At 46.0% G+C, this 25,761-nt stretch overlaps 1 protein-coding gene and 2 non-coding genes across 3 annotated transcripts in view; 1 reads left to right on the forward strand and 2 right to left on the reverse strand.

The window, feature by feature from the left end:
• Positions 1 to 6,161, reverse strand: part of LOC144102282 (fatty acid synthase-like) — a 45,522-nt gene extending 39,361 nt beyond the window's left edge. Inside the window, exons 1-4 of the mRNA XM_077635585.1 lie at positions 6,029 to 6,161; positions 4,195 to 4,521; positions 2,359 to 2,559; positions 1,661 to 1,783 (exon numbers count right to left, since the gene is read on the reverse strand). Of these exons, the coding sequence (XP_077491711.1) occupies positions 1,661 to 1,783; positions 2,359 to 2,559; positions 4,195 to 4,521; positions 6,029 to 6,161 (784 nt within the window). The remainder of the gene's footprint in view (positions 1 to 1,660; positions 1,784 to 2,358; positions 2,560 to 4,194; positions 4,522 to 6,028) is intronic.
• A 3,364-nt stretch (positions 6,162 to 9,525) lies between these two features.
• Positions 9,526 to 9,599, forward strand: TRNAT-GGU (transfer RNA threonine (anticodon GGU)). Its single transcript has one exon. It is a non-coding gene; the product is annotated as a tRNA-Thr (tRNA).
• A 5,641-nt stretch (positions 9,600 to 15,240) lies between these two features.
• On the reverse strand, positions 15,241 to 15,312 carry TRNAS-ACU (transfer RNA serine (anticodon ACU)). The gene has a single exon. It is a non-coding gene; the product is annotated as a tRNA-Ser (tRNA).
• Between the last annotated feature and the right edge of the window lie 10,449 nt (positions 15,313 to 25,761).

Raw genomic sequence — 25,761 nt, forward strand, 5'->3', positions numbered from 1 at the left:
TGCTGCATGTAGGAATAAAATCACTCTGAGGGAATAACTGTGATCAGTACTATAAGTTTAACGTTGCGATTGCATCATAAACAGAGCTGTTGATTTTTATTCTCAACACTACTTAATAAAACAAGTAGAAGTCTGTGGTATGGCCAAATATTCAATAATAATTTCCGTTTGCAAATTTGTGAAAACAATCATCAACATTTTGTGTCCGCACATATTCCACTCTTATCACAAGCATCTATGAAGTCTGCATTGATATTACGTAAGTGTTCTTCCTTACACGAGAAGGTGTATCTTTTGGATGAGTGTCATTACGCAGTCGTTCTAGCAAGTTTTTATCTGTTCTTTTTGCAACAATTCAGTCGAAATAACGGATTGCGGCAAAAAAGCGCGTAGCTCTAGGCACGCTCACTCGGCATGAATTGTCGACTGACGACGGGGCAAACGTTATCAGTCACGCCCTCTCACCAGAGAGTCAGAAGTTTCCGAAACACGGTATGAGCCAAAAAAAAAATTCATTTTGCCGTCGTTTGCCCACAAAAGAATCGAAGTCATATTGCTGTAACAGTCTTGCCCAAACCTTATGTAATTCTTCATATTCGGGGCCTTTGAAGATAAAATAAATATATATGCTGCATAGTCTTGCGTGAGTGAACTAAACTGTCCACCGTTAAATATTACACAGTATACCTTAGATCGAAGGAAGTTACTTTTTTTTTCATCACGCCCCACAAACTTACGAAGTGTTTACAGTGCCGCCAGGTCATCTCAATTCATTTAATGTCACCGGCATACGCAGTTATTAGCTACATTACTTCGCTTAACGTCTTCCTTGGAGACTAAGGACAGTATATTCGCCATCGAGTACTGCATGTCCAGTCTGCAGGCACCCACCGAGAGCCTTCCAATATACATTAACACGGAGCGTCTACACGAAGATGATAAGCGATGAAAATGTTTTTAATCATAGTTTCTGTACCAGTCGAAAGAGCCTGACTTCACATGTCTCCCGTTTCCTTCCTAAATAGTTCTGCCCTTTTGACTGCTAAAAAATCAATGAAGACAGTAGGTATTGCTCAAAAATAACATAGGCTAAAATGTCGGCTGTGACAGCTGGTTCCTTTTTATGGAGGAAAAACGCTAAGGCGCCCGTGTGCTGTGCGATGTCAGGGCACGTTAAAGATCCCCAGGTGGTCGAAATTATTCCGGAGCCCTCCACTACGGCACCTCTCTCTTCCTTTCTCCTTTCACTCCCTCCTTTATTCCTTCCTTGACGGTGCGGTTCAGCCGTCCAACGATATATGAAACAGATACTGCGCCATTTCCTTTCCCCCAAAACCAATTATTATTATTATTATTATTATTATTATTATTATTATTATTATTATTAGCTGGTTCCTCAGCTGTCTTGCCATGTTTGTGCGCGATATTAGCGCGAAGAATACTCAGTGGTCGCAAAAAAGGCGTCAAGCAAAAGAATCCGGCAAGCTGCGGCTTGACACGTAAGAGTTTTGTGGCCGCTCAAGACGGAGCCTGTTTTTTTATTTTTGAATGTTACCGGAGCCAAATGTCGCTGAGTACCCCCCACTTGCAAGATCCATGATGGGGCGCATGGTTCATTAGGGCATTGCTGAAACTAAACATACCAAACACGTGTCTGTACCTTCGCTCTTGAAGCCATCCGCGTTGGACTTGACGTTAACCACCTTGGCGTAGAACCGTCGGGCCTCGGACGCCCTCTGGAGGAAGAAGGCTCCAACAGACTCGCTACGGACGTAGCCCTTTCCTGCATTCAGTAACCAGCAACTGATAAAGTTATTCTACTGTGACAGCCGTATGGGTCGTAGTTCTGCGAAATCTTGTTATCGTCTTTGGCATCTTTAGCTCAGGCCACAATCCCATAACCCGTGACTGTTTCACTGCACCTGAACACTACAACACTGTGACAGCAGCAGCCCCACGCCCCGTAATTGTTATACTGCACACGACCAACGGAGAACTTTCGTCGCCACACCTCCATACCATGTGACTTGTTTCACAGCGCCCAGCCACTTAAATGAACACTGTCAGTGCCGCACCCCTACACTCAGTGACTGTTTTACTGCACCCGACTATTGAACGCTGCCAGAGACACACCCCTACACTCCGTCGCGTTTTGAAGCGAAAAGCTTCACTTCATGTGTTATTTTTTATGCGGCTGTAGATCAAACTCTAAACCTCGAGCTCTGCAAAAGAAACGTCGCAGCTTCTGATCCTCCGAGGAGGGTATAGGACATTCCGCGTGTCCCCAGCCCGCGTCAAAGATTGCAATTAGAAGCTGCCTACAACAGTGTAGCAGGCAAACATGAACAAAACACTCGCCATTTGAGTCGAACGCCTTGCATTTTCCTTCCTCGGACAGCAAGCCCAGGCGCAAGAAGTTGGTCGACAGTGCGGCCTCCATCGTTACATTGCTTCCCCCAACTATGGCGGCCTCGCAGTGTCCCGAACGGAGAGCCAGAACAGCTTCATTCAGGGCGGCCATCGTCGAAGAGCAGGCCGTGTCAACTGTCAGGCTCGGACCTGCACCAGAAGTGTGAATCGTCAATGAAACGGCGTAACAAGCGATGCAGCTAAAGATCAGACCTATTGCTGATTTGGCAATCTTTTCACGACACTTCAAAATTCGGGAATGAGCGAGTACTGAATGACCCACATGAGGGGCATGGTTAGGGTTGCAAGGGTAAGAACGAAGCTACAGGAGTCGAGACACCATTAGGTTAGGGAAGTAATGAGGAAAGATAATATTTCGGGAGAAGGTTGTCAGGGATGGACAACAAAGATGCGACGGCAAGGGGGCGACCAAAGAGAAGATGGGCAGGACTGGGCGAGACATATACTTGGAAGAAGTGTCCATCGGCGGCAGCTGACTACAGGAAGAAGCTGTAGAGGACACCTTTTATGAACAGCGACCCCAGATGAGCAACTGCGAAAAGCCAAAGGAGATGGTACTGTTCTTACACAGCGGGAGTAGAAAAAAAAATGGAAGAACTTGCAGTCATGCCCGCGTTACTGTCGCATCAGACAACTGTAGGAAGAATGCATGCCGGTTTACCGTGACGTGCTCTCGTGCATGCTCAGCAACTGTTGTTGCATGGTATACGCAGTACGACCGAAGGGTGGGAGATATAGAGGGCTCCGCGCGTCAGGCGCCCAGCCTTATCTCTTTTCCATAAAACCTTCTCTTCATGTTTCTCTTATTCTAGGCTGACCTTGGTGGCATGAGTAACCTGCCATGTACACAGTATTAGTGTACGCATAATAATACACCGGTGCTTTGCATTGTTATTCAGGTGCACTCATCCGTCCGCGGGCGGAGCACGGACCGCGTGAGGAGAGAAACAGATGTGCACACGAAAGTGCGGACATAAGAAAATTAAACCATAGTCGGTAATTCGAGATCTGAGTGCGGCTCTTCACCCGCCACCTGCCACAGGCAGGGGGAGCAGGAAGCATTCTCTAAAGAAGACTAGAAGTTTGCCTGGGAGATATCAGACAGGCTACTCCAGGTGAGGATGGTAGCTTCAGGGGCAGGATGGCCGTCGCTGCCGTGGGAAAAAGACTGGTAATCATTGGGGAAATACCTTTGTCTCACAGTGCACTAACATCGCCGATGACAATGACGACGCTGCTTTAAGGATGGTGATGAACAGCGTACCGTGCAAGCCGAGTGCATACGAGATGCGGTTAGAGAACATGGCCCGGCAACAGCTGAGCATGATGATGATGAACAGCGTACCATGCAAGTCGAGTGCATACGAGATGCGGTTAGAGAACATGTCCCGGCAACAGCCGAGCATACCCGCCGCGGTGGCTCAGTGGTTAGGGCGCTCGACTACTGATCCGGAGTTCCCGGGTTCGAACCCGACCGCGACGGCTGCGTTTTTATGGAGGACAAACGCTAAGGCGCCCGTGTGCTGTGCGATGTCAGTGCACGTTAAAGATCCCCAGGTGGTCGAAATTATGCCGGAGCCCTCCACTACGGCACCTATTTCTCTTTCTTCTTTCACTCCCTCTTTCATCCCTTCCCTTACGGCGCGGTTCAGGTGTCCAACGATATATGAGACAGATACTGCGCGATTTCCTTTCCCCCAAAAAACAAATATTATTATTATTATTATTATTAACAGCCGAGCATGATGATGATGAACAGCGTACCGTGCAAGTCGAGTGCATACGAGATGCGGTTGGAGAACATGGCCCGGCAACAGCCGAGCGTGGAGTAGCCGTCCGTCTTCGAAGGGTCCACCTTGAAGGCGTCCCCCGAGTCCGAGTTGGAGGCACCGACGAAGACGCCGACCTTACGGCCGCGAAACTGTGCCGGGTCGTAGCCGGCGTCCACGATGGCCTCGTACGAGGTCTCAAGCAGAAGCCTGAGCTGCGGGTCCATCACGTGCGCCTGCTTCGGGTGCGCGCTGAAGAACTGGGCATCGAACCGGGACAGGTCGCGGATCTTGCCGTGCCGTTCGGGCAGTCCCAGGTGTCCTGTGAATACAAATGGCATTGCCTTAGCATGTTCTCAGCGTAGATGCTTTAATGGAAGAACCCGGTATAGGTGTCTGCGTTGTTTGCTAATGGTTGCGCATGTAGGAGCCGTACAGCGAGAACGTCGCATAAGCAAGATATTCAAACAATTCTACCCCACTTTCATATTGCGACAAGAACGCAAAGTCTAGACTTCTTCCGACATGCACAAAACTAAGATTCAACGGTCAACGTGTAAACCATATTTTGAAATGTACCTTATCCATGTGCAGCTGCTCTAGCTGTCCTACTTGCATAATATCATTATCAGTTTATGTAACATACCCGACGTAATTGTTGTCAAGCTCGCATGCACAGCTTGTATGTATGAATGTAGTTCTACCTGTATGATATCATCCTCAGTTTATACAACAAACCCGATTTTTCAATCGTTGTAATGCTTGTATGCACAACTGGTATGTATAAATGTACTATTCACAGCCCTTCTTGTTACAATCTCTTATCGGACTCACAGTAGAAAATAAAAAGAAACTGGTAGTGAAGCAGTTCTTAAGTGACCCTCAAATTGTCACAGCTCAATGACCAACGCAACCATGTATTCTAAAGCAGTATTGTCTGCACGATACTGAAACTCAGCTAAAGAAATGCCTCCGACTGTTAGCAGCGTTTGAAAAAATGGCGTACGTCTATGAAGAGAAGTCAACACTTGTAAGCTAGGCGTAGATTTCGTATCGTTTCTTCAATTGTGATAAAGAAATCTTTGCCACTTTTTTTCTGCTGCGAATGCTGCATATGCTGCAACATTAAAGACGTGGGTAAACACGGGCACCCTCTCATCCTCTTATTCGCAGCACCTCCTCTTTACGTTTCTAAGCACCTGATCCCCTTATGAGATCAGAAAACATCAGCCGGCTGGTGACCAATGGTGATCACTAATCCAGCAGGCGGATGGTACTGAACCGAGAAGGCTGGCCAGAGCGTGAGAGAACTAGCACGATGCTGCCGCAGAATAGTCAAGCTTAAATAAAGAACAGCAGCATTCATGATGGTGACGTAGAAGATGTTGCTAACATGGTTTTCACGATGGTTAGTCACGCGGACCAAGTGCCAGAGCCCGTGGGCTTGCTTACAGAAGTGGCTAGGGCCACGGCAGGAAATTCTCATCAAGATACCGGGAAATTTGCGAGTGTGTTTTGATAATGATAATTTTACAGTCATTGTTTGGCCAACGAACCTCTCACCCTGCCAGATTAAATTATCATCCAGCCATTTGTCGCCATTCTTTAGATGGTCACAGCGGGTCACAGATGGTCACAGATGGTCAGTGGGTCACAGATGGTCACAGATGGTCACAGCGTTAAGTATATTGCAGCGGCAGTGCTCACTGAGTTTTTTCACGCCAATATACTCCTCGCTTCTTTAGGCTTAATTAAACTTAAATGCCTTGGTAAAGCCCAAAATTAGGCCTTCTGTAAGCCTACAGTTAGACCTGCGTGCCCAACCATACCTGGAGGCCACCGTGTGTCATCGACGGTGACCATATCGATGCCATTGTACAGCTTCTCCTTGAACTCGACGAGGTGGTCAGCTTGCGGGAAATAGGCCGAGATGCCAGTGATCACAATGTCGTCTTCTGTCATGGCCTCCTAAAAAGAAGAAAGCATTCTGTGTGAACACATCTTTTCTACACTTTATATGAGGCTTTTCACGCTGCTTAATTCGCAGCCTTCCCTTAACCTCGCCTTTTCCGTAGTTTTTTTGAGAAAGTGAACCGAGGCCTTCATTTCAAGATTTGATAACAGGGACCTTTAGGATAGGGTTTTCCTATCGGTTAGGGGCACAGGGGAATAGCGGGGGTCTAGCGCGCAGGCGCAGGACAATAACCCCTCTCTGGCGCCCCGCTATTCCCTCATGCCCTTAACCGATAGGGTCACCCTGATCTAAAAGTCTCTAATGAGTGTTAGGGCCCCAGACGCAATAAAGAGGCATTTATGAGCAAAGGCGACGTGTGATGAACCTATCTGTAATAAAAATTATGCTGCAGTTGATTTCATTCAGAGCTCTTCTCGCAAAACGTAAACAAAGTGAGCACGTGAAGGTTTTGGCAGGGGCGAAAATTTCTGCCCTTAAGACGAACAGAAATGTCTTACTTCCCAATAAAAATTTTGCTGCATGGACTTGAACAAATGATTGATTTTTGGGTGAGTCTATTGAGAACACTCGCAGTAAATGCGACTGGCAGCTTTGCAATCTTAATTCTTGTGGTACGACGGACGAAAGATAATAGGAGTGATAACGAATGCCAAATTAGAAGTTCAACGAAAACTGGTTTGCACACAAGTAAGTTGAAAAGAGAAGTTCGATTAGGTATCTGTAGAAATGAGGCAGTTCCAAAAAAACGTGATCTAGACATACTTCACGAGGTATACGTGATCGAGTAGTGCGCTCTGTAAGGTGGGTTCGAAAGATAAATTGCTAAAAAAATAGCGGCTGTGCTATACCAGTATTTGGACACAATGTCGACGTTGTCAGACCACTCAGAGCCACATCTCTTTCTGAGCAATTGCACACGCCAAGCAATTTGTCTGACATGAAAGGACGGCTTTGAAAGCAATTTAAAGGACAGCAATGCAATCACGTTTTTCTGCTCTCTTGGCATTCAGTCTGTCACACTAATAGACCCCATGTTTTCACGGTTGCGCTTGACATGCTCTGCCTATGCCAATTTCGTCTTTCTAATCGCAGCTAAATAATCCTGAACTCATTTTTTCTCCACCGCCCACGCTGACTGTGGGGTTCGACTGCTAAGCCCGAGGTCGCGATGTCGAATCCCAATCTTCGGTGGGAGCAAAACCCAAACATCCCTGTGCGCTGTACGCTGCCAGTGCGCTTCGTCAGAATAAATCCGGGGACCTCCTACTAAGGAGGCATTTCTCATAGCACACGTGTAGCTTTGGGAATTCACATTCATACCGAACTCACTGCCCCGCCGCGGAGGCTCAGTGGTTAGCGCGCTCGACTACTGATCCGGAGTTCCCGGGTTCGAACCCAACCGCGGCGGCTGCGTTTTTATGGAGGAAAAACGCTAAGGCGCCCGTGTGCTGTGCGATGTCAGTGCACGTTAAAGATCTCCAGGTGGTCGAAATTATTCCGGAGCCCTCCACTACGGCACCTCTCTCTTCCTTTCTTCTTTCACTCACTCCTTTTTCCCTTCCCTTACGGTGCCGTTCAGGTGTCCAACGATATATGAGACAGATACTGCGTCATTTCCTTCCCCCAAAAACCAATTATTATTATTATTATTATTATTATTATTATTATTATTATTATTATTATTATTATTATTATTATTATTATTATTATTATTATTATTACCGAACTCACTCGCTCTCTAACCCTTCTTGAGCAAGGTTTCGTACAACATTGCGTGTTAACTTGTTAAAAGTAATAATGGTGCATTTTGCTTTTACTGTGCTATCACTAGAGCTTCCACCCAGCCGCTTAGCCGTTGTCTGTGCGATCCCTCTGTGTGGACAGGCTCTGATGACGTCACAAGGTCACCTGACCTAGCTGGTCCCCTGCCGCCTGGGCTGCCTCTCTGGGGATCTTAGACCGCTAGGACTAGAACCCCCATTCGTCGATTTCTCCAATATTTGTACGGTCCCTCTACGACCTTGAAGAGCTGGGTGGCAGGCCGGCCACCTAGGTCACGTAGCCTTGCGACGTCATCACAGCCTGCCCGCCGGATTGTGAGCAAACTTCCCATCATGACTGGCTGCAGCTGCTCAATTAACGATTAGTGGTGAGAGGTTAATCGGGAAGTGCAACCTGGGTGTCACATGCCCCACTAGTGGAAGCACCTGCCGCAGAGTAGTGGCAGGGCGCATCACTTAACCGCTGCACCACTGCGCCGCGAGTGGTGCACGCTACAGTTGAAAGGATTTGCAGTTTGCTTCCAGTGGCTACCATCATACGTTGGCTGCCATCACACACCTGTTTGCTCAAGAGGATTGGGCTTAGTTCGCCTGTATGTGAGTTAGGTAGTTGCCAGTTTTTCTTTCGCGATTGTTTTCATCCGATTAATTAGAACATTCTTGCACTTTAATTTCGTGATCCTCTTTCCAAACTTAGTTATTTCTTCAAAGCTTACTGAGGACCCCTCTTTAGTAGGCTTTATGCAGGAAGTTTGTGCATATGAGAGGTTTCTGACAGCTCAATTTTATAACGAGTACTTATATTCTGTTTCGCATCACAGACTATAAAAATTTAATAGCGATGCTCTTTCCGCCGCCAGTGTATCGTTCAGTGTACTTTGGCCTCATGGGCGATGACGTGTTAAAGCGCATGTTCAAGATGCCGCTTCAAACTTGCGCCAAGCCGTTTTTCTATAAATTACCACACCGAAGCTCTACCTGTTAAAATGAGGCTCCATAGGAAGAACATTTTTGTGCCTTCTGTTGACTGTCGTCTGTGCAATGTACCCGAAACCGTTGAACACTGCTTTATCAACTGTAAGAATGCGATTTTGTTTTGGGATGTGCTGCAAAGGGCGCTAAAGAAGGACTTTGTTTTAAATTCCTGCAGTGTACGTTACCTTGTGGTCACTGTACCTGATTGCGAACCCTATCACACGTTTTTCTCATTAGGCTTCGCAGCCTGTCGAAAACGCGCACGTTAGACCGCAACGCTGAACCTCTTGTTTCACCCAGAAGCCATTTTAGCCGCATGACGCTCCAGCTCAGGCTCATTTATGATGAAAGCGCTCGTGCTCTGATTCAACCCTAACATTGTCTTAGATCGTGTGGCCGATGGTTGGCGGCGCTAATGTCAGTTGAAGACACGCGCTCGAGCGTTCGCGTTAAGCGTGCTGACGGCGGCACATCGAGGTGCATGCATAGTTTGCGGTTGAATCTCTTTTTGCTTTCAGAAATATGCTGGAAAATAATGTTGGTGCGTCAACAAGAAGATTTGATATCATTTTGCAAGCCCTACCATAAGCTTGCGTCCCGGTTAGCTCAGTTGGTAGAGCGACTGCTCCGGTGTAGCGGTGGGCCCGGGTTCGAATCCCGGACCAGGACGAATTTTTCTTCAACTACGAGGTTTCTGAGAAAGCTGTATGGCTTTCCTTTGTAGCTGTATGGCTGCGCTCCGGTGGGTGTCAGTGAGTAACTACTCCCTAATTAGAAAGAAAACCTATTTACAATTATAAAGTGGGTGCCTACATAATATTTAGGCTCAGTCGAAAAAAAAAAGATAAGGCAACAGGCTTCCCGTGTCTGGTCATTTTGGTCAATTATCGTTCTACCGTCAAATTGGCTAAATAGCTTGTCAAATTTCCACAATTCCGCCTTGATTTCGCATCTGATGGTCCTTTCTTTCATTGGCCGTCCGAGGCAATGAGGGGGAAGAAAATAACATCAAATTCCCGCTTCAAGCGGATTGTGCCGGAAAGCCGGAAATTTGTGCCGCGTTGTACAAGCGTGGTTGAATTTGGTCCGTTCAGTAGGTCACAGCGCTGCTACGACGACCTTCTGCCGCGCACGTCATAATCGGTCCACTTCACATTTTACACGACGTTTGATTCCGGGGCTAGAAAACACACCCGCGACCACACAACAGCTTGTTTTGGCTGCGCTATATTTCCGCTACAACTCTAATTAGAGCCATGTCAGAGTGAAATTCTGGGCCAGACGCATATGTGACGCCTGGCAGCGTTCTTATCGCCGTGTCAAGCCATCGTCGAAGTCGTCCCACGCTGCGGCGTTGGGACCCACGTTAACCGCGTCGTCACCGTCCTTGCATTCTTGACCTTTGCGCGGTGCTTTCCGACTTTGTACGCTCGTATTAAAGGTCATAGTTATACATACCGCGTCGTCCGTGGAAGGCAGCTGGATGGCGAAGTGCTCCTTATTATGGCAGTATAGCGCGTTGGTGGCAAGTATTTGTACAAGCTGCACGTAGCTTTCATTTGTAGCCGTACAGCTGCGCTTGGGTGATTAAAATCTTTTCACAAATCTACTGCACCTTGGGGGAATCCCCTAAACATTGGACCAACACCGTTTCCGTTTCGAGTTATTGGTCAATTCGTTCTCGCCCTACCATGTGGTAGCCGCCCCTGTTAGCTCAGTTGGTAAGGCGACTGCTCCGTTAACGCGGTGGTCTCGGGTTCGAACGCCGGACCAGGACAAACTTTTACTTAACTACGAAGTTTCTGCGGAGGCTGTATAGCTTTTCTTTGCAGCCGTATGGTGGCGCTTGGGTGGATGCTAATGAGTAATTACTCATTTTTTTTTACAAATCTACTCCACCTTGTGGGATTCCCCTAAACATTGGATCAGTACTGTCGTCCCTCGGTAATGCACACTCGACATGAACCTGACTTCAAAGGAGCCTTTTTAATGTCGATTCGACTAAAGCTTTAATTCTATCCAACGTAAAGTTCTTATTGACCGAGTTCCTATGACGAGATTCATCTACATGTGGAATTTAGCGTGTCGAAACAACTCCAGCTGCGAGGGATGCCATGTAATTATGCCCCACATTCTTTTTTCGGGTAAAACCTGGGACGGCTTGCACGCATCAAATAAGGCAGTCTAGTTCGGACTCTAATCTTATTCGCAGTCTAAAAAATCTCTCAGTTTTGAGAAAACGTTTGGTTTATGGGGGTTTAACGTCCCAAAGCGACTCAGGCGATGAGGCACGCCGTAGGGAATGGCTCCGGAAATTTCGACCACCTGGGGTTTTTTAACGTCCACTGACATCGCACAGTACACGGGCCTTCATCGAAATTCGACCGGCGCGGCCGGGATCGAACCCGCGTCTTTCGGGTCAGCAGCCGAGCGCCATAACCACTGAGCCACCGCGGCGGATCTCTTGAGAAAAGGAAAGGCGCATAGCTGGTTCGCTTCGTCGGTATACACCTCAAGCACGCCATGAACGCCGATTGAAAGATTGGCAACTCAAGCTTTTAGTGGCCATATATAGATAAGGGGCATCAAATTCTTCAAGGCAGCTGATTAAAAATATAGTAATTTGGGGAACTCACATTGAAAAATTAACGGATTTATTCATATATTATAGGTTCCGCGGAGAAAGTGGACTAAGGTACTGGTCAGAGTCTTGTTCTAACTTCAAAGGACTGCTTCTTGTGTCTTACCAGAGGTCAAATTTGTCCTTCGTTCCGAAGACTTGCCCTCGGCTTGGGGCTGTGGTAACGTTGTGGAAACGCAGTGGTAACGCTGTTGTAACACTGGCAGCCCTATCGAAATGCCGCAGTTTGGATGCGGTGCCGAGCACTTTGTTTCTGGTCTCTTCGCCGCTTGTTCCACTTCTCAGACTTTACGAAGGACCATCTCAGCACAGAGGAACCGAAAAACTTCTCGGCTTTCTCTCTTCCCGACGACGAAGAAGTTGCCGTGACAAGTATACCGTATACCGACTCCGCTTGATGTCGATGGCAGCCAGATCACTCAGTTTTGAAAAATCAGGTCCTTTCCTGCTCTTACGCTTTCTCTGTTCTCCTCCGCAACTTCTGTCTTCTCCGCAAACACACTGTGGATGAAAAGCGCCCGTAAAATCCACGAGAAATGAGAAAATCATCACTTCTTTTTCTCTGCCACATGAAGCGTTGCGCTTATGTTATCAGAATCCGCGCTGACGTAATCCACCCTACCACGTAAGTGGCGCTACATCGCGGCGAGCAAACGAAGCGAGGCTACCACATGAGTCCAATTGCGAAGCGAGCTCTGTGACCGGCATTGAAATACACGAGGTTTTGAGCGCATTTTCGCCTCGCTCCTTACTTCCCATTCTGATTCCCCGCACATTCCCACGCCCCCCTGAATCATTTAAACTAATGACGGAACTTTCTTGAGATACTTTCTACCGCAGCGCTGGAGGTGCGGGGTTCGATCCCCAGTTCCGCCGGGCGCCCATCGGTTATCCAATGGGTGCTTCCTCTGCCAGGTGCTCGGCTTCACTGGGGTTAAATGCTCACCGGAAGGAGTCTATTAGCTTTTCTTGTGTAGACAAAAAGCACCTTGTGCCATGGCACTCTCTGGCCAAAGCCGCCCTCACGCCATTCAAACTCATCATCATCGAGACGCTTTCTCGAGCTGTTGCTGCAAAGTCTTAGGGTCAGGTGAGAGCGGAATGTTTGCGAACTTTTTGTTCAAAGGCACTAAAGGCTGCTAAACCGCTTTCTAGCGTTCAACAGCCCTTATAAAAATGGTCTGTAGACACTCCATACACTTCTTATAGACTCTATTGCCTTCATATAGATATTTCTTTTTGTCTGCTTATAGTCTATAGAGCGTCTATAGACAAAAGTCTACTAAAAATCTATAGACTTTCTATAAGATTTTCATTACCTATAGACTGTTCTCTAGGGTGCTCTATAGAGATTCTATAAACTTTACAGGCAGAAGTCTACGGATAGTCTTTAGACTGTCTAAAGAAATTTTTACAAGAGAGGAGCGTAAGGGAAATTATTTTTGAAAATTCGACAAGGTAATTAACCAGCGGGTAGCTCAGTGGCTCGTGGCGTTCGGTTGCTGAGTAACACCTGGTCACGGGATCGAGTCCGAGCCGCAAAGCCCGCGAACTAGTCAATAGAGGCAAACCAATCTCGGTAACAAAAGGCGTCCGGACTTGAAGGCGAAGGATTCTAATAGAAACAAAATTGTGACTTGCGTTGTCTGAAGGGGAAGTCAGAGATGCACCGCAGCCGCTTGGCAAGTGGAGGTTCGGGCACGCCAAGTCTGCTTCGAGCGCAGCCGCTGTGTGCTGCACCCTGTGGTCAAGACGAGTCGCTTGTCCCACTAAAGCAGAGTCGAGGTGCCCTTGCCTGCCAACCTTTGTTTGTTCACCTTGACAAATTGAAAATTAGCGCAGCAAAAACTACGCTTGCCAGGTCTGTGCTGAAGCTTATGTCTGTTTCATTGTGGAGGAATTCTTCACATTTCCAGCGAACAGGCTCAATGGAGTCAGCAGCGCACATACGTCTCAGCTGCTGTCACGTCTGTCAGTTTTTAGATGTCTGCACAACGGAGGGCAAGTAAAACTTGTACGGGCTAGATCAATGTCCGAACGAGACAGAAAAAAAACAGAAATGAAAGACAAAATAAAAAATCCTCAGGTGCACGATATTGCGATGTGATGCGATAAATCTGCTCTAGCAGGGTTGGTTGTACATTTCACCTCTGCAATAATCTCCTCCCCTTAGCGTCTTTGAATTGTATTCGCCGTCACTCATTCGTTCCAGTGCAGCGTAGGCTTCTTGGTGGCGGGTAGGGACTTCTGGAGGGCGTAGGTGGGTTGGTTGGGGGAGGGGGGGGGGACCGCTGCGGGATGGTGAAGAAGGATGGAGGCTTTCTGGAGGGAGGCGGTGGGTTGTTTGGTGGAGGGTGAGGGTTATAGAGGGTGAATACTGATGGAGGGCAAAAATGGGTGTGTAATGGGTTGAGGCTTCCTGGAGGGTTACAGCGGCACTACACAACACCTGTCGGACAGATCTTGCGAAATTGAGGGCAGTAATGATAACGCATTAAAAAAATTCTTTGCGTTCTATCTGCCCCCACACTTGCCCGAATATAAAGTTGCAGTCATTGCTAGAGCCGTTCTCCTTGCCCCCCCCCCCCCCCCCTCATCCTCCAGTATTTTCTCCAGACGGCTGCGCTTTCTAGCAGGATCATCCGAATGACTGCTACAACCACAGATGTGACATATGTGCACACCAGAAATCATATAGCTTACACGCAAGAAATTGCATGCTGGCGGCAGCGTAAAATGTTTTTTTTTTGTGTTGTGCTATCGCATAATGAACTGTCATGACTAGAGGCACCAAAAGCCTAATCTTCGTTGTACGTGTATTCCTGCTCTCGGTGATTCTCATGAAATGCATGTGTTTGTCACTGAATGAGAAAAAGCTTGAGTGAAAATGGTGTTTGTTTATAATCATACCCAAACAATTCAGGACAAAAGCATTTTTGAACCGGAAGAAATTTATGGGCTCAGTTCTTAATATATTTCAACATTTGACTCTAAGAACCAATATATCCGCAGATTTCTCGTCAGCAGGCTATTATCTTTTGCTATTAGCGTTTTTGCTATCGTCGGAAGCGTTCCGCACTCCTTTTCTACGGCAGTCTTAACTGCTGGATGGGAGAGATTGAGACACTATAATAGAAAAATTCGGCTACATGTCGGAAGATTCGTCCATTACTTTCAATATTTCTACACCAGTATCTTACAGTTTTCTAATATTCGAAATTTTGTCCAAGAATGTTGGACATGTTCTTGTGATTTTGGGTGTGTTGTGAAAGTCACGGAGTCAAAAAGGCATTTATAAACTCCCTACCCACTCTTGTCTGGTGACACGGTCTAAAATGCAATTACGGGAAAGGGGAGGGAAGGAAAGAGCACAGCAAGAATGCGGAAAAAAAGGGAAGGCAGGTTTGAAAGAGGGGTGCTCTATAAAAAATAATAATAATAATTGGTTTTGGGGGAAAGGAAATGGCGCAGTATCTGTCTCGTATATCGTTGGTCACCTGAACCGCGCCGTAATGGAAGGGATAAAGGAGGGAGTGAAAGAAGAAAGGAAGAAAGAGGTGCCGTAGTGGAGGTCTCCGGAATAATTTCGACCGCCTGGGGATCTTTAACGTGCATTGACATCGCACAGCTCACGGGCGCCTTAGCGTTTTTCCTCCATAAAAACGCAGCCGCCGCGGTCGGGTTCGAACCCGAGAACTCCGGATCAGTAGTCGGGCGCCCTAACCACTGAGCCACCGCGGCGGGTGCTCTATAAACTCCGGTTGTGCCTAATGGGTGAACCAGTAAAAGATTTCACCATGGCAGCATTGGCCACCAGTCCACATTTTTGTGTGGGAATGCCCAGCCCCGGGACAGAGTCTTCACTGGCCAGTTGCATGACGTCCCAACACTGATAAGCTGTTAGTCAAGGACCCGCTCAGAGGGACACGCACTACATCGCAAGAACATGTCACCCGTAGTGTTGTCAGTGTAGCGACCCGCGCGGCTGGCAGTGCGCGTGATGTCGAAAAGGACGAAGTGTCCCCAGCACGCGCTGAAGAGAACACTCGGTTCCTTGGCCAGGGCCGGACGCTGCCGCCGCCGCTCACCTCCTGTCTCCTCTTCGGCAGCCCTCAATAAATGTGGCCGCGGTCGCCTTCCTGGGCGACCTTCACACCATAAAGACAATAGACATCTATAGCATACCGTGCACCTTGTTACCGTTACCGTGACCGGAGTACCGGAACCCCGCCCACCGGCAATGCGCTGATTAGTCCCGATGCGGAAAGCTTGCGCGCAGCTGCCGGGTACCTGGCGCCATCTGGTGGCCTCTAGTTGATCTGCGCATGCGCAATGACGGCGCGCGGGCTCCCAGTACTCCGGTCATGGTAACGGTAACACGGTACACGGTATGCAAAAGGTGTCTAATACCACGCGAACGCGGAGGCCGCTGCGCTGAGGTGACCGTGCTTGTTGGAAGTTTAGAATACCCCTAACATTGGGACGGAGAGGGAGAATTTCACGACTGTTCAGCGAATGGAATTTCGAGGCCATAGAGGGAGAGTTAATTTTAAGAGGGCACCTGTCGATATGACGACGAGAGACAGTCGACTATCCCGTCACAGTGTCTGCCGATATGCTGAAAGCTCGTTATACTCTGAAGAATGGACCTGAAACTTTTTTATTTCTTTTTTCCAGTCCAGATATAATATAGTAATCGACAAACGTTAGCCTTAATACTTAAACACAAAGATTTACCAAGACCTGCTCACAGAACAACAGGGAGCTCGAGGGAAAGATACAGCCGCTAGAGCCGCAGAGTTTCTCAGAATTACCTAGAAAGAAAAGTGGCGCCACCGTATATGCGAGTTTTTTTGGGGAGCACTCCATCCACAGCAGGAATTCCGGGAAGACGAGGTTTCGCATTTCACTCAGTTTGTGCTGGGCCAAAGACCCGGGATTCTGCCTCGGAATCGGCAACTGCGCCGCAATGCTCTCCGCGGCGCGCAGGCTAAAATTTTTTTAACAGCGCGTTTTCATTTCGATGAATATAAAATTAATTAAATTAATTCAATAATTTAAAATAAATTTAACCTATAAATAGTAGTGTTTTGATATATGTTTGCTTCACTGATCTATTATTTTTCTTAACTTTGCGTTATCTTGCGTTCATTTATGATTGTATAAATGTACAGTTTTATTCAAATATGTATGAATAATGTATTCTTCGATTATTGTTTCTGATAATATTGAAAATTAAGCTTGTTTGTGTTTTGGAAAACTACGCAAAATTCTCACTGTACAGCGTCTGCTATTCTCCATCTTTTCATTCTTTGCGTTAACTATTGCTGTTAGTAACTATGTCGCTACTGTCTTGTTGAAGTTTTTTGGGCCATGTCATGCTGTGATTTACAGCTTCCAGCCCCGATATCCTTCCGAACTTCCGGTAAAATAAACTGAATTAAATTGAAGTATTAGGCTGGCATGGAAACTTGTACAGCGTTTCTTCAAGGTACCCGCCGCGGTGGCTCAGTGGTTAAGGCGCTAACCTACTGATCCGGAGTGCCCGGGTTCGAACCCGACCGCGGCGGCCGCGTTTCGATGAAAACGAAACACTGATGCGCCTGTGTGCTGTGCGATGTCAGTGCACGTTAAAGATGAATAGCAATAATAATAATAATAGGTTTTTGGGGAAATGAAATGGAGCAGTATCTGTCTCATATATCGTTGGACACCTGAACCGCGCCGTAAGGGAAGGGATAAGGGAGGGAGTGAAAGAAGAAAGGAAGAAAGAGGTGTCGCAGTGGAGGGCTCCGAGATAATTTCGACCACCTGGGGATCTTTAACGTGCACTGCCATCGCACAGCACACGGGCGCCTTAGCGTTTTTCCTCCATAAAAACGCAGTCGCCACGGTCGGGTTCGAACCCGGGAACTCCGGATCAGTAGCCGAGCGCCCTAACCACTGAGCCACCGCGGCCGGTCGTTAAAGATCCCCCTCCACTACGGCGCCTCTTTCTCCCTTTCTTCTCTCAGTCCCTCCTTCCCTTACGGCGCGGTTCGGGTGTCTGTCGATATGTGAGATAGATATTGCGCCATTTCATTTCCCCAAAAAGCAATTTTCAATTTTTTCTTCAAGGTTTGCCACGAGAAGGGTCAGATTATGATATCTGGATCGAAGTTCTGATTCCCTATAATAGCGGAGACAAATACGAGACCACATCTTCCCGGCATTCCTGCGCCCTGGCCTGATGGATGAACTAAAGCAGCGCCGCCTCTATTTAGGTACTAAGAAGTTTTATGCCTAGAGCACAGCATGAAAAAGGCTACCAGGAGCTAACTAGGCTTAACTATGCCTAAACACTTAAGCCGTATGTGGCACAGTAAGAGTGGTTGACAATGTGACAATATTTCTCGAAAAGAAGACTGTGCCTGCCGAAAACCTGAAACGTCACAACTTCGTATGTGCCCACCTTTTAGCTAATGACAATAAGCTTACACTGCAGCAAGATTAGAGTAAGCTCTACTACACCAGAGCATCACGTGATCGTGTTCTGACTTATGAATGAGCTTGCCTCACCAGCTAGTCGGCGGGGAAGAAGTTTCAGCGATTTGCGAAGATACCTAATAATAATAATAATTGGTTTTGGGGGAAAGGAAATGGCGCAGTATCTGTCTCATATATCGTTGGACACCTGAACCGCGCCGTAAGGGAAGGGATAAAGGAGGGAGTGAAAGAAGAAAGGAAGAAGAGGTGCCGTAGTGGAGGGCTCCGGAATAATTTCGACCACCTGGGGATCTTTAACGTGCACTGACATCGCACAGCACACGGGCGCCTTAGCGTTTTTCCTCCATAAAAACGCAACCGCAGCGGTCGGGTTCGAACCCGGGAACTCCGGATCAGTAGTCGAGCGCCCTAACCACTGAGCCACCGAGGCGGGGCCGAAGATACCTACATGTCACGAATCACGATAAATGACACGTGCACCGAATTAGAAGTTCTGTTCTGGCTGTTTGGTGAACTGTCATATTGATTGCACTGAGCGAGGATCACAAAGACAAGATACGTGAACGGCTAATTTACTTCGTCATAGAATACAGACCGTAAATGACAGCTGGCCTTCTTCATTTGACAACTGAGAAACATAACATTGCAAGAAGATGAACTGCTTTCTTTTTTTTTTACTGAGCGAGCGGCACTATGACAACCGTAAGAAGGTAGGTGGATATCGATGGGAGGAAAGCAAGCGATGCGATCAAAAGAACTGTGAACCATGTTTTCAGAAAACAGTTTATGGTGCGACCTCATGACAGAACGGAAAGAGAAATTGCTGAGGTATTCTTCATAGCGATGGCAGGGGTGAAAACGTTAGCACAGTTTTTATTTCATTGACTCACAAAATTGTCTACCTAGATGGACAAAGTTAGTGCACGTATATTCTTTATAACGATGGCAGGGGGCGACCACGTTAGCACAGTTTTTATTTCATTGACTCACAAAAATTGTCTACCTAGATGGACAAAGTTAGTGCACGTATATTCTTTATAACGATGACAGGGGGCGAAAACGTTAGCACAGTTTTTATTTCATTGACTCACAAAATTGTCTACCTAGATGGACAAAGTTAGTGCACGTATATTCTTTATAACGATGGCAGGGGGCGACCACGTTAGCACAGTTTTTATTTCATTGACTCACAAAAATTGTCTACCTAGATGGACAAGGTTAGTGCACGTATATTCTTTATAACGATGGCAGGGGGCGACCACGTTAGCACAGTTTTTATTTCATTGACTCAGAAAATTGTCTACCTAGATGGACAAGGTTAGTGCACGTATATTCTTTATAACGATGACAGGGGGTGACCACGTTAGCACAGTTTTTATTTCATTGACTCACAAAAATTGTCTACCTAGATGGACAAAGTTAGTGCACGTATATTCTTTATAACGATGGCAGGGGGCGACCACGTTAGCACAGTTTTTATTTCATTGACTCAGAAAATTGTCTACCTAGATGGACAAGGTTAGTGCACGTATATTCTTTATAACGATGACAGGGGGCGAAAACGTTAGCACAGTTTTTATTTCATTGACTCACAAAAATTGTCTACCTAGATGGACAAAGTTAGTGCACGTATATTCTTTATAACGATGGCAGGGGGCGACCACGTTAGCACAGTTTTTATTTCATTGACTCACAAAAATTGTCTACCTAGATGGACAAAGTTAGTGCACGTATATTCTTTATAACGATGGCAGGGGGCGACCACGTTAGCACAGTTTTTATTTCATTGACTCAGAAAATTGTCTACCTAGATGGACAAAGTTAGTGCACGTATATTCTTTATAACGATGGCAGGGGGCGACCACGTTAGCACAGTTTTTATTTCATTGACTCAGAAAATTGTCTACCTAGATGGACAAGGTTAGTGCACGTATATTCTTTATAACGATGGCAGGGGGCGACCACGTTAGCACAGTTTTTATTTCATTGACTCAGAAAATTGTCTACCTAGATGGACAAGGTTAGTGCACGTATATTCTTTATAACGATGACAGGGGGCGAAAACGTTAGCACAGTTTTTATTTCATTGACTCACAAAAATTGTCTACCTAGATGGACAAAGTTAGTGCACGTATATTCTTTATAACGATGGCAGGGGGCGACCACGTTAGCACAGTTTTTATTTCATTGACTCACAAAAATTGTCTACCTAGATGGACAAAGTTAGTGCACGTATATTCTTTATAACGATGGCAGGGGGCGACCACGTTAGCACAGTTTTTATTTCATTGACTCACAAAAATTGTCTACCTAGATGGACAAAGTTAGTGCACGTATATTCTTTATAACCATGGCAGGGGGCGACCACGTTAGCACAGTTTTTATTTCATTGACTCACAAAAATTGTCTACCTAGATGGACAAAGTTAGTGCACGTATATTCTTTATAACGATGGCAGGGGGCGACCACGTTAGCACAGTTTTTATTTCATTGACTCACAAAAATTGTCTACCTAGATGGACAAAGTTAGTGCACGTATATTCTTTATAACGATGGCAGGGGGCGACCACGTTAGCACAGTTTTTATTTCATTGACTCACAAAAAATGTCTACCTAGATGGACAAAGTTAGTGCACGTATATTCTTTTTAACGATGGCAGGGGGCGACCACGTTAGCACAGTTTTTATTTCATTGACTCACAAAAATTGTCTACCTAGATGGACAAAGTTAGTGCACGTATATTCTTTATAACGATGGCAGGGGGCGACCACGTTAGCACAGTTTTTATTTCATTGACTCAGAAAATTGTCTACCTAGATGGACAAGGTTAGTGCACGTATATTCTTTATAACGATGACAGGGGGCGAAAACGTTAGCACAGTTTTTATTTCATTGACTCACAAAAATTGTCTACCTAGATGGACAAAGTTAGTGCACGTATATTCTTTATAACGATGGCAGGGGGCGACCACGTTAGCACAGTTTTTATTTCATTGACTCACAAAAATTGTCTACCTAGATGGACAAAGTTAGTGCACGTATATTCTTTATAACGATGGCAGGGGGCGACCACGTTAGCACAGTTTTTATTTCATTGACTCACAAAAATTGTCTACCTAGATGGACAAAGTTAGTGCACGTATATTCTTTATAACGATGGCAGGGGGCGACCCCGTTAGCACAGTTTTTATTTCATTGACTCACAAAAATTGTCTACCTAGATGGACAAAGTTAGTGCACGTATATTCTTTATAACGATGGCAGGGGGCGACCACGTTAGCACAGTTTTTATTTCATTGACTCACAAAAATTGTCTACCTAGATGGACAAAGTTAGTGCACGTATATTCTTTATAACGATGGCAGGGGGCGACCACGTTAGCACAGTTTTTATTTCATTGACCCAGAAAATTGTCTACCTAGATGGACAAAGTTAGTGCACGTATATTCTTTATAACGATGGCAGGGGGCGACCACGTTAGCACAGTTTTTATTTCATTGACTCAGAAAATTGTCTACCTAGATGGACAAGGTTAGTGCACGTATATTCTTTATAACGATGGCAGGGGGCGACCACGTTAGCACAGTTTTTATTTCATTGACTCAGAAAATTGTCTACCTAGATGGACAAGGTTAGTGCACGTATATTCTTTATAACGATGACAGGGGGCGAAAACGTTAGCACAGTTTTTATTTCATTGACTCACAAAAATTGTCTACCTAGATGGACAAAGTTAGTGCACGTAATATTCTTTATAACGATGGCAGGGGGCGACCACGTTAGCACAGTTTTTATTTCATTGACTCACAAAAATTGTCTACCTAGATGGACAAAGTTAGTGCACGTATATTCTTTATAACGATGGCAGGGGGCGACCACGTTAGCACAGTTTTTATTTCATTGACTCACAAAAATTGTCTACCTAGATGGACAAAGTTAGTGCACGTATATTCTTTATAACGATGGCAGGGGGCGACCACGTTAGCACAGTTTTTATTTCATTGACTCACAAAAATTGTCTACCTAGATGGACAAAGTTAGTGCACGTATATTCTTTATAACGATGGCAGGGGGCGACCACGTTAGCACAGTTTTTATTTCATTGACTCACAAAAATTGTCTACCTAGATGGAGAAAGTTAGTGCACGTAGATTCTTTATAACGACGGCAGGGGGTGACCACGTTAGCAGTTTTTATTTCATTGACTCACAAAAAATTGTCTACCTAGATGGACAAATTTAGTGCACGTTGTTTAAGGAGTTTGTTTTAAACCTTTCTATATGTCGAGACTCGGATGTATTTTATTTTTCTCGGTACCAGAAACTCTGGAACCCTTTCATTGCTTTGTTGTCACGTAAACTTTGCCTCTGCATCGCATATGATGTTGTTATCCGGTGACTTTGCTTTTGCTCCGCCATGCTTTTAAGACGTTTTAACAGAGAAGGGTGAAAAAATGAGGGCCTCGTGCGACAGATGTCGCAGAAGCCAAACAGTCACTGAAATGGAGGAAAACATAGGGAAACATTTCTTTTTTTTATATAATTTGTTGTGCTGATCCATGGGGAAATCAGTATTGAGACCGTTTTTTTTACCTGAAAGTTAACTGATTGGAAAGTAGAGAAGAACAATCATATGCAGCCTATGAGATCCAAGCCCACGACCTCCGTATTTACAGTCGGGGACAAAAAGTCTCTGGACCACGTGTTCCTCAAGCGAAGCTCATAGCTCTGATATTAGCCGGCGGCTGGAGACCACACTTGTGGAGATGAAAGAAAAAAAATATTGACTTTCACCTCCACAAGTGTGGTCTCCAGCTGCAGGCTAATAGCACAGCTATGGTCTTTCTTTGAGGAACACGTGGTCCAGAGACTTTTGCTTTGGGCTGTACAGCCGGCCAATTGTTTACAGCATCGCGCGACCATCGACCTGCCGGCTTTTCAGTGCCTTATCGCGACGTGTAGCGGTGTAACAAACGGAATAAGCGGATGTATAACACATGAGTTTATTATTACAGGGATAGAAAACGAGTTTCTTCTTCCGGTTCATTTCTCTGCCTTTACTTATTTACAAACGGAGCTACGATGACGGCTGTCCAATCATCTACTTTCTGGAGTACTTATGTTACATGTAACTTAACCTTGAAATTGTCCACCAGCGCCATTCTCAACCACGGAGGTGGACGTATTGATACCCTGCATACTCGTTTTGTATGTTTAGCCTCTCATTCGTGTTGCTTTCGTCTTATTTTTGACTGTTTTTGCTTCGCCAGTCGTTTTAATTTATTTACCTTGCTCAGCTGAATTATGTTCTCATGTCCAACATTCGTGGACAAAATTTCGAGTATCGGAAAATTGCAAGGTACTGTTATGGAAATATTGGAAGTAATGGTCCATTCTTCCGGTGTAACGTCTTTCTTTTAAATTTCTTACGTCGCTTGCTTTAACCCACCGCGGTGGCTCAGTGGTTAGGCGCTCGGCTACTGATCTGGAGTTCCCGGGTTCGAACCCGACCGCGGCGGCTGCGTTTTTATGGAGGCAAAACGCTAAGGCGCCCGTGTGCTGTGCGATATCAGTGCACGTTAAAGATCCCCAGGTGGTCGAAATTATTCCGGAGCCCTCCACTACGGCACCTCTTTCTTCCTCTCTTCTTTCACTCCCTCCTTTATCATTTCCCTTACGGCGCGGTTCAGGTGTCCAACGATATATGAGACAGATACTGCGCCATTTCCTTTCCCCCCAAAACCAATTATTATTATTATACGTCGCTTGCATCAAGCAGTTGATATTGCTTAGAAAACCAATGGGCAACACTTTTGACGATAGCAAAAGCGTTAATAGGAACAAAAGTGCAAGCTTGTCGACGGAAGGTCTCTGGACATAATGAATGGCATAGTGAAATCTTACAGCATATAAAAAAGCTGCGTTCACGAACACTTTCCCGTTCTAAAATGCTTTTGTCCAGAACTGTTGAGTATGTTCGTCGCATGTAACATTTGTGTGTTATTCTAACCCTGTATCCGTTGTTCCGCCTGCACCCTATTATTTTTCTAGTTCATGCAATTCTTGCTTCTCCGTGTTGTGAGCATTTTCTAGTTTTCTTGTGTTTGTAACTGTGTCGGTCGCTCAGTCATATCATGTTTGTGCGATTGTCACGTGAAGATGGCTGCCTATTATTACGATCTTCACGCCACAATAAAGACGGTTACTAGTAGGCCGCAGTTACTGCCGAATCAAAGGTGCCGAATCAAAGAACAAACCAAACATCCCAACAGCGACCTTCATAGTTTTTAGCGCGCTCTCACGAAGATCATGCCGCTGGAGTAAAAAACAATCGCCGTGTCAGTCGCACAGGTGTCATCCTGGCATGACTTGCTAAAAGCAGGGCAGCGTGTCCAAGGCTAGCGCGTCATTTGTTCTATATGTCGGCGAAGTGCACTTCATTGATGGCAGGCTGAAACTGTTCGAAGGTTGGGGATCTGATGCTCGGTTTTTTTTTTTTTGCACACTTCTTGTTTTGAACAGATAGCGCACGTGTGTGGGTATCGGTATTTTCTAATGTCACATTGAAGTCGGAACAACTGCAGGTCCAACCGAAAACTGAACTTGCGAAATTCGAAACAAAAAGACACTGCACAAAGGCAGGCTGGCAGGGCGCAGCGAACGCCGCTTCTCTGATTGGCGTGCTGAAGGACGCTGACAAAAGTCCACTCTGCTACGGCTTAGGGTGGAGGTCATTATCGGAATTGCCGGATAACCGCCTTGTTACTGCTCGCCAGGGTTGCCTACGTAGCGACACCGCGCAGTTGAGATCCCATGAATAAGGTCTATAAAGCCGTAGCCACACTGTAAAAACGCATCCAAGCTCCTTGAGGTGTAAAAATATATAATTTTCCTTTAGCTTTTAACGGGATGCTCCAAGACAAGTCCTCTTGTCGAAACGTAGGCTAGCAGTCTGTGGCTCTTCCTCATTAAACCCTTGTTAATTTTCTTTTTTATTGGCAAGAACCCCATCTTCTATCCTCCTCTTTCCGTGGAGCCCAAATTAAACCTCATTTTTGTCATGAGCGCTCAGGGTAGAGCTTCTGCCAGAGTGTCAGTGTCACTTATTTTCACATGTAATTAGCATTTAAAACCTGTTCGACTGCGACCTGAAGTTACCTTTCATCAGGCATAGCTCGTCAGCATGAGGTGCTGTTCTCCATTACGCCGTACCGTGTCCTAGCAAGAATAATTTCTACTAAGATCATCAAGTGGAACCACCTACCGGCGTCAATAGTTCTTACTAGTTGCACTGTAAAAGTTAGAAGTTATGTTAAGTTATGTTAAATTATGTTATGTTAAGTCCCGAACTGGTACCTGGGGCTATTAGAGATGCCGTAGCGTAGGGCTACGAATTGATTTCGACAGCCTTTATGGTTCTTCAAAGTGCACTGACATCGCACAGGACACGAGCATCTTTTGCAGTTTGCCTTGAAAGAAATCCTACTGCCACCTCCGGGATTCCACCCCGCGACCTTGAACAGAATAGCCGATCGCCAAATGCATTGAGTCACGAGCGGAGAGTGAGTACTTTTGAGGCATCTTTTCTGTGTCTTTTACTTTTCGCTTATCGCCATGTCTATTCAAGTCTCTACTTTCCTACTTGACCACGAGTGCTTTTAAACATAACGCTTCGTACATATCTTCTTTATTCTGCGTTTTGCT

Source organism: Amblyomma americanum, chromosome 8 (assembly GCF_052857255.1).
Source record: "Amblyomma americanum isolate KBUSLIRL-KWMA chromosome 8, ASM5285725v1, whole genome shotgun sequence".
In the NCBI taxonomy this organism is placed as follows: domain Eukaryota; kingdom Metazoa; phylum Arthropoda; class Arachnida; order Ixodida; family Ixodidae; genus Amblyomma; species Amblyomma americanum.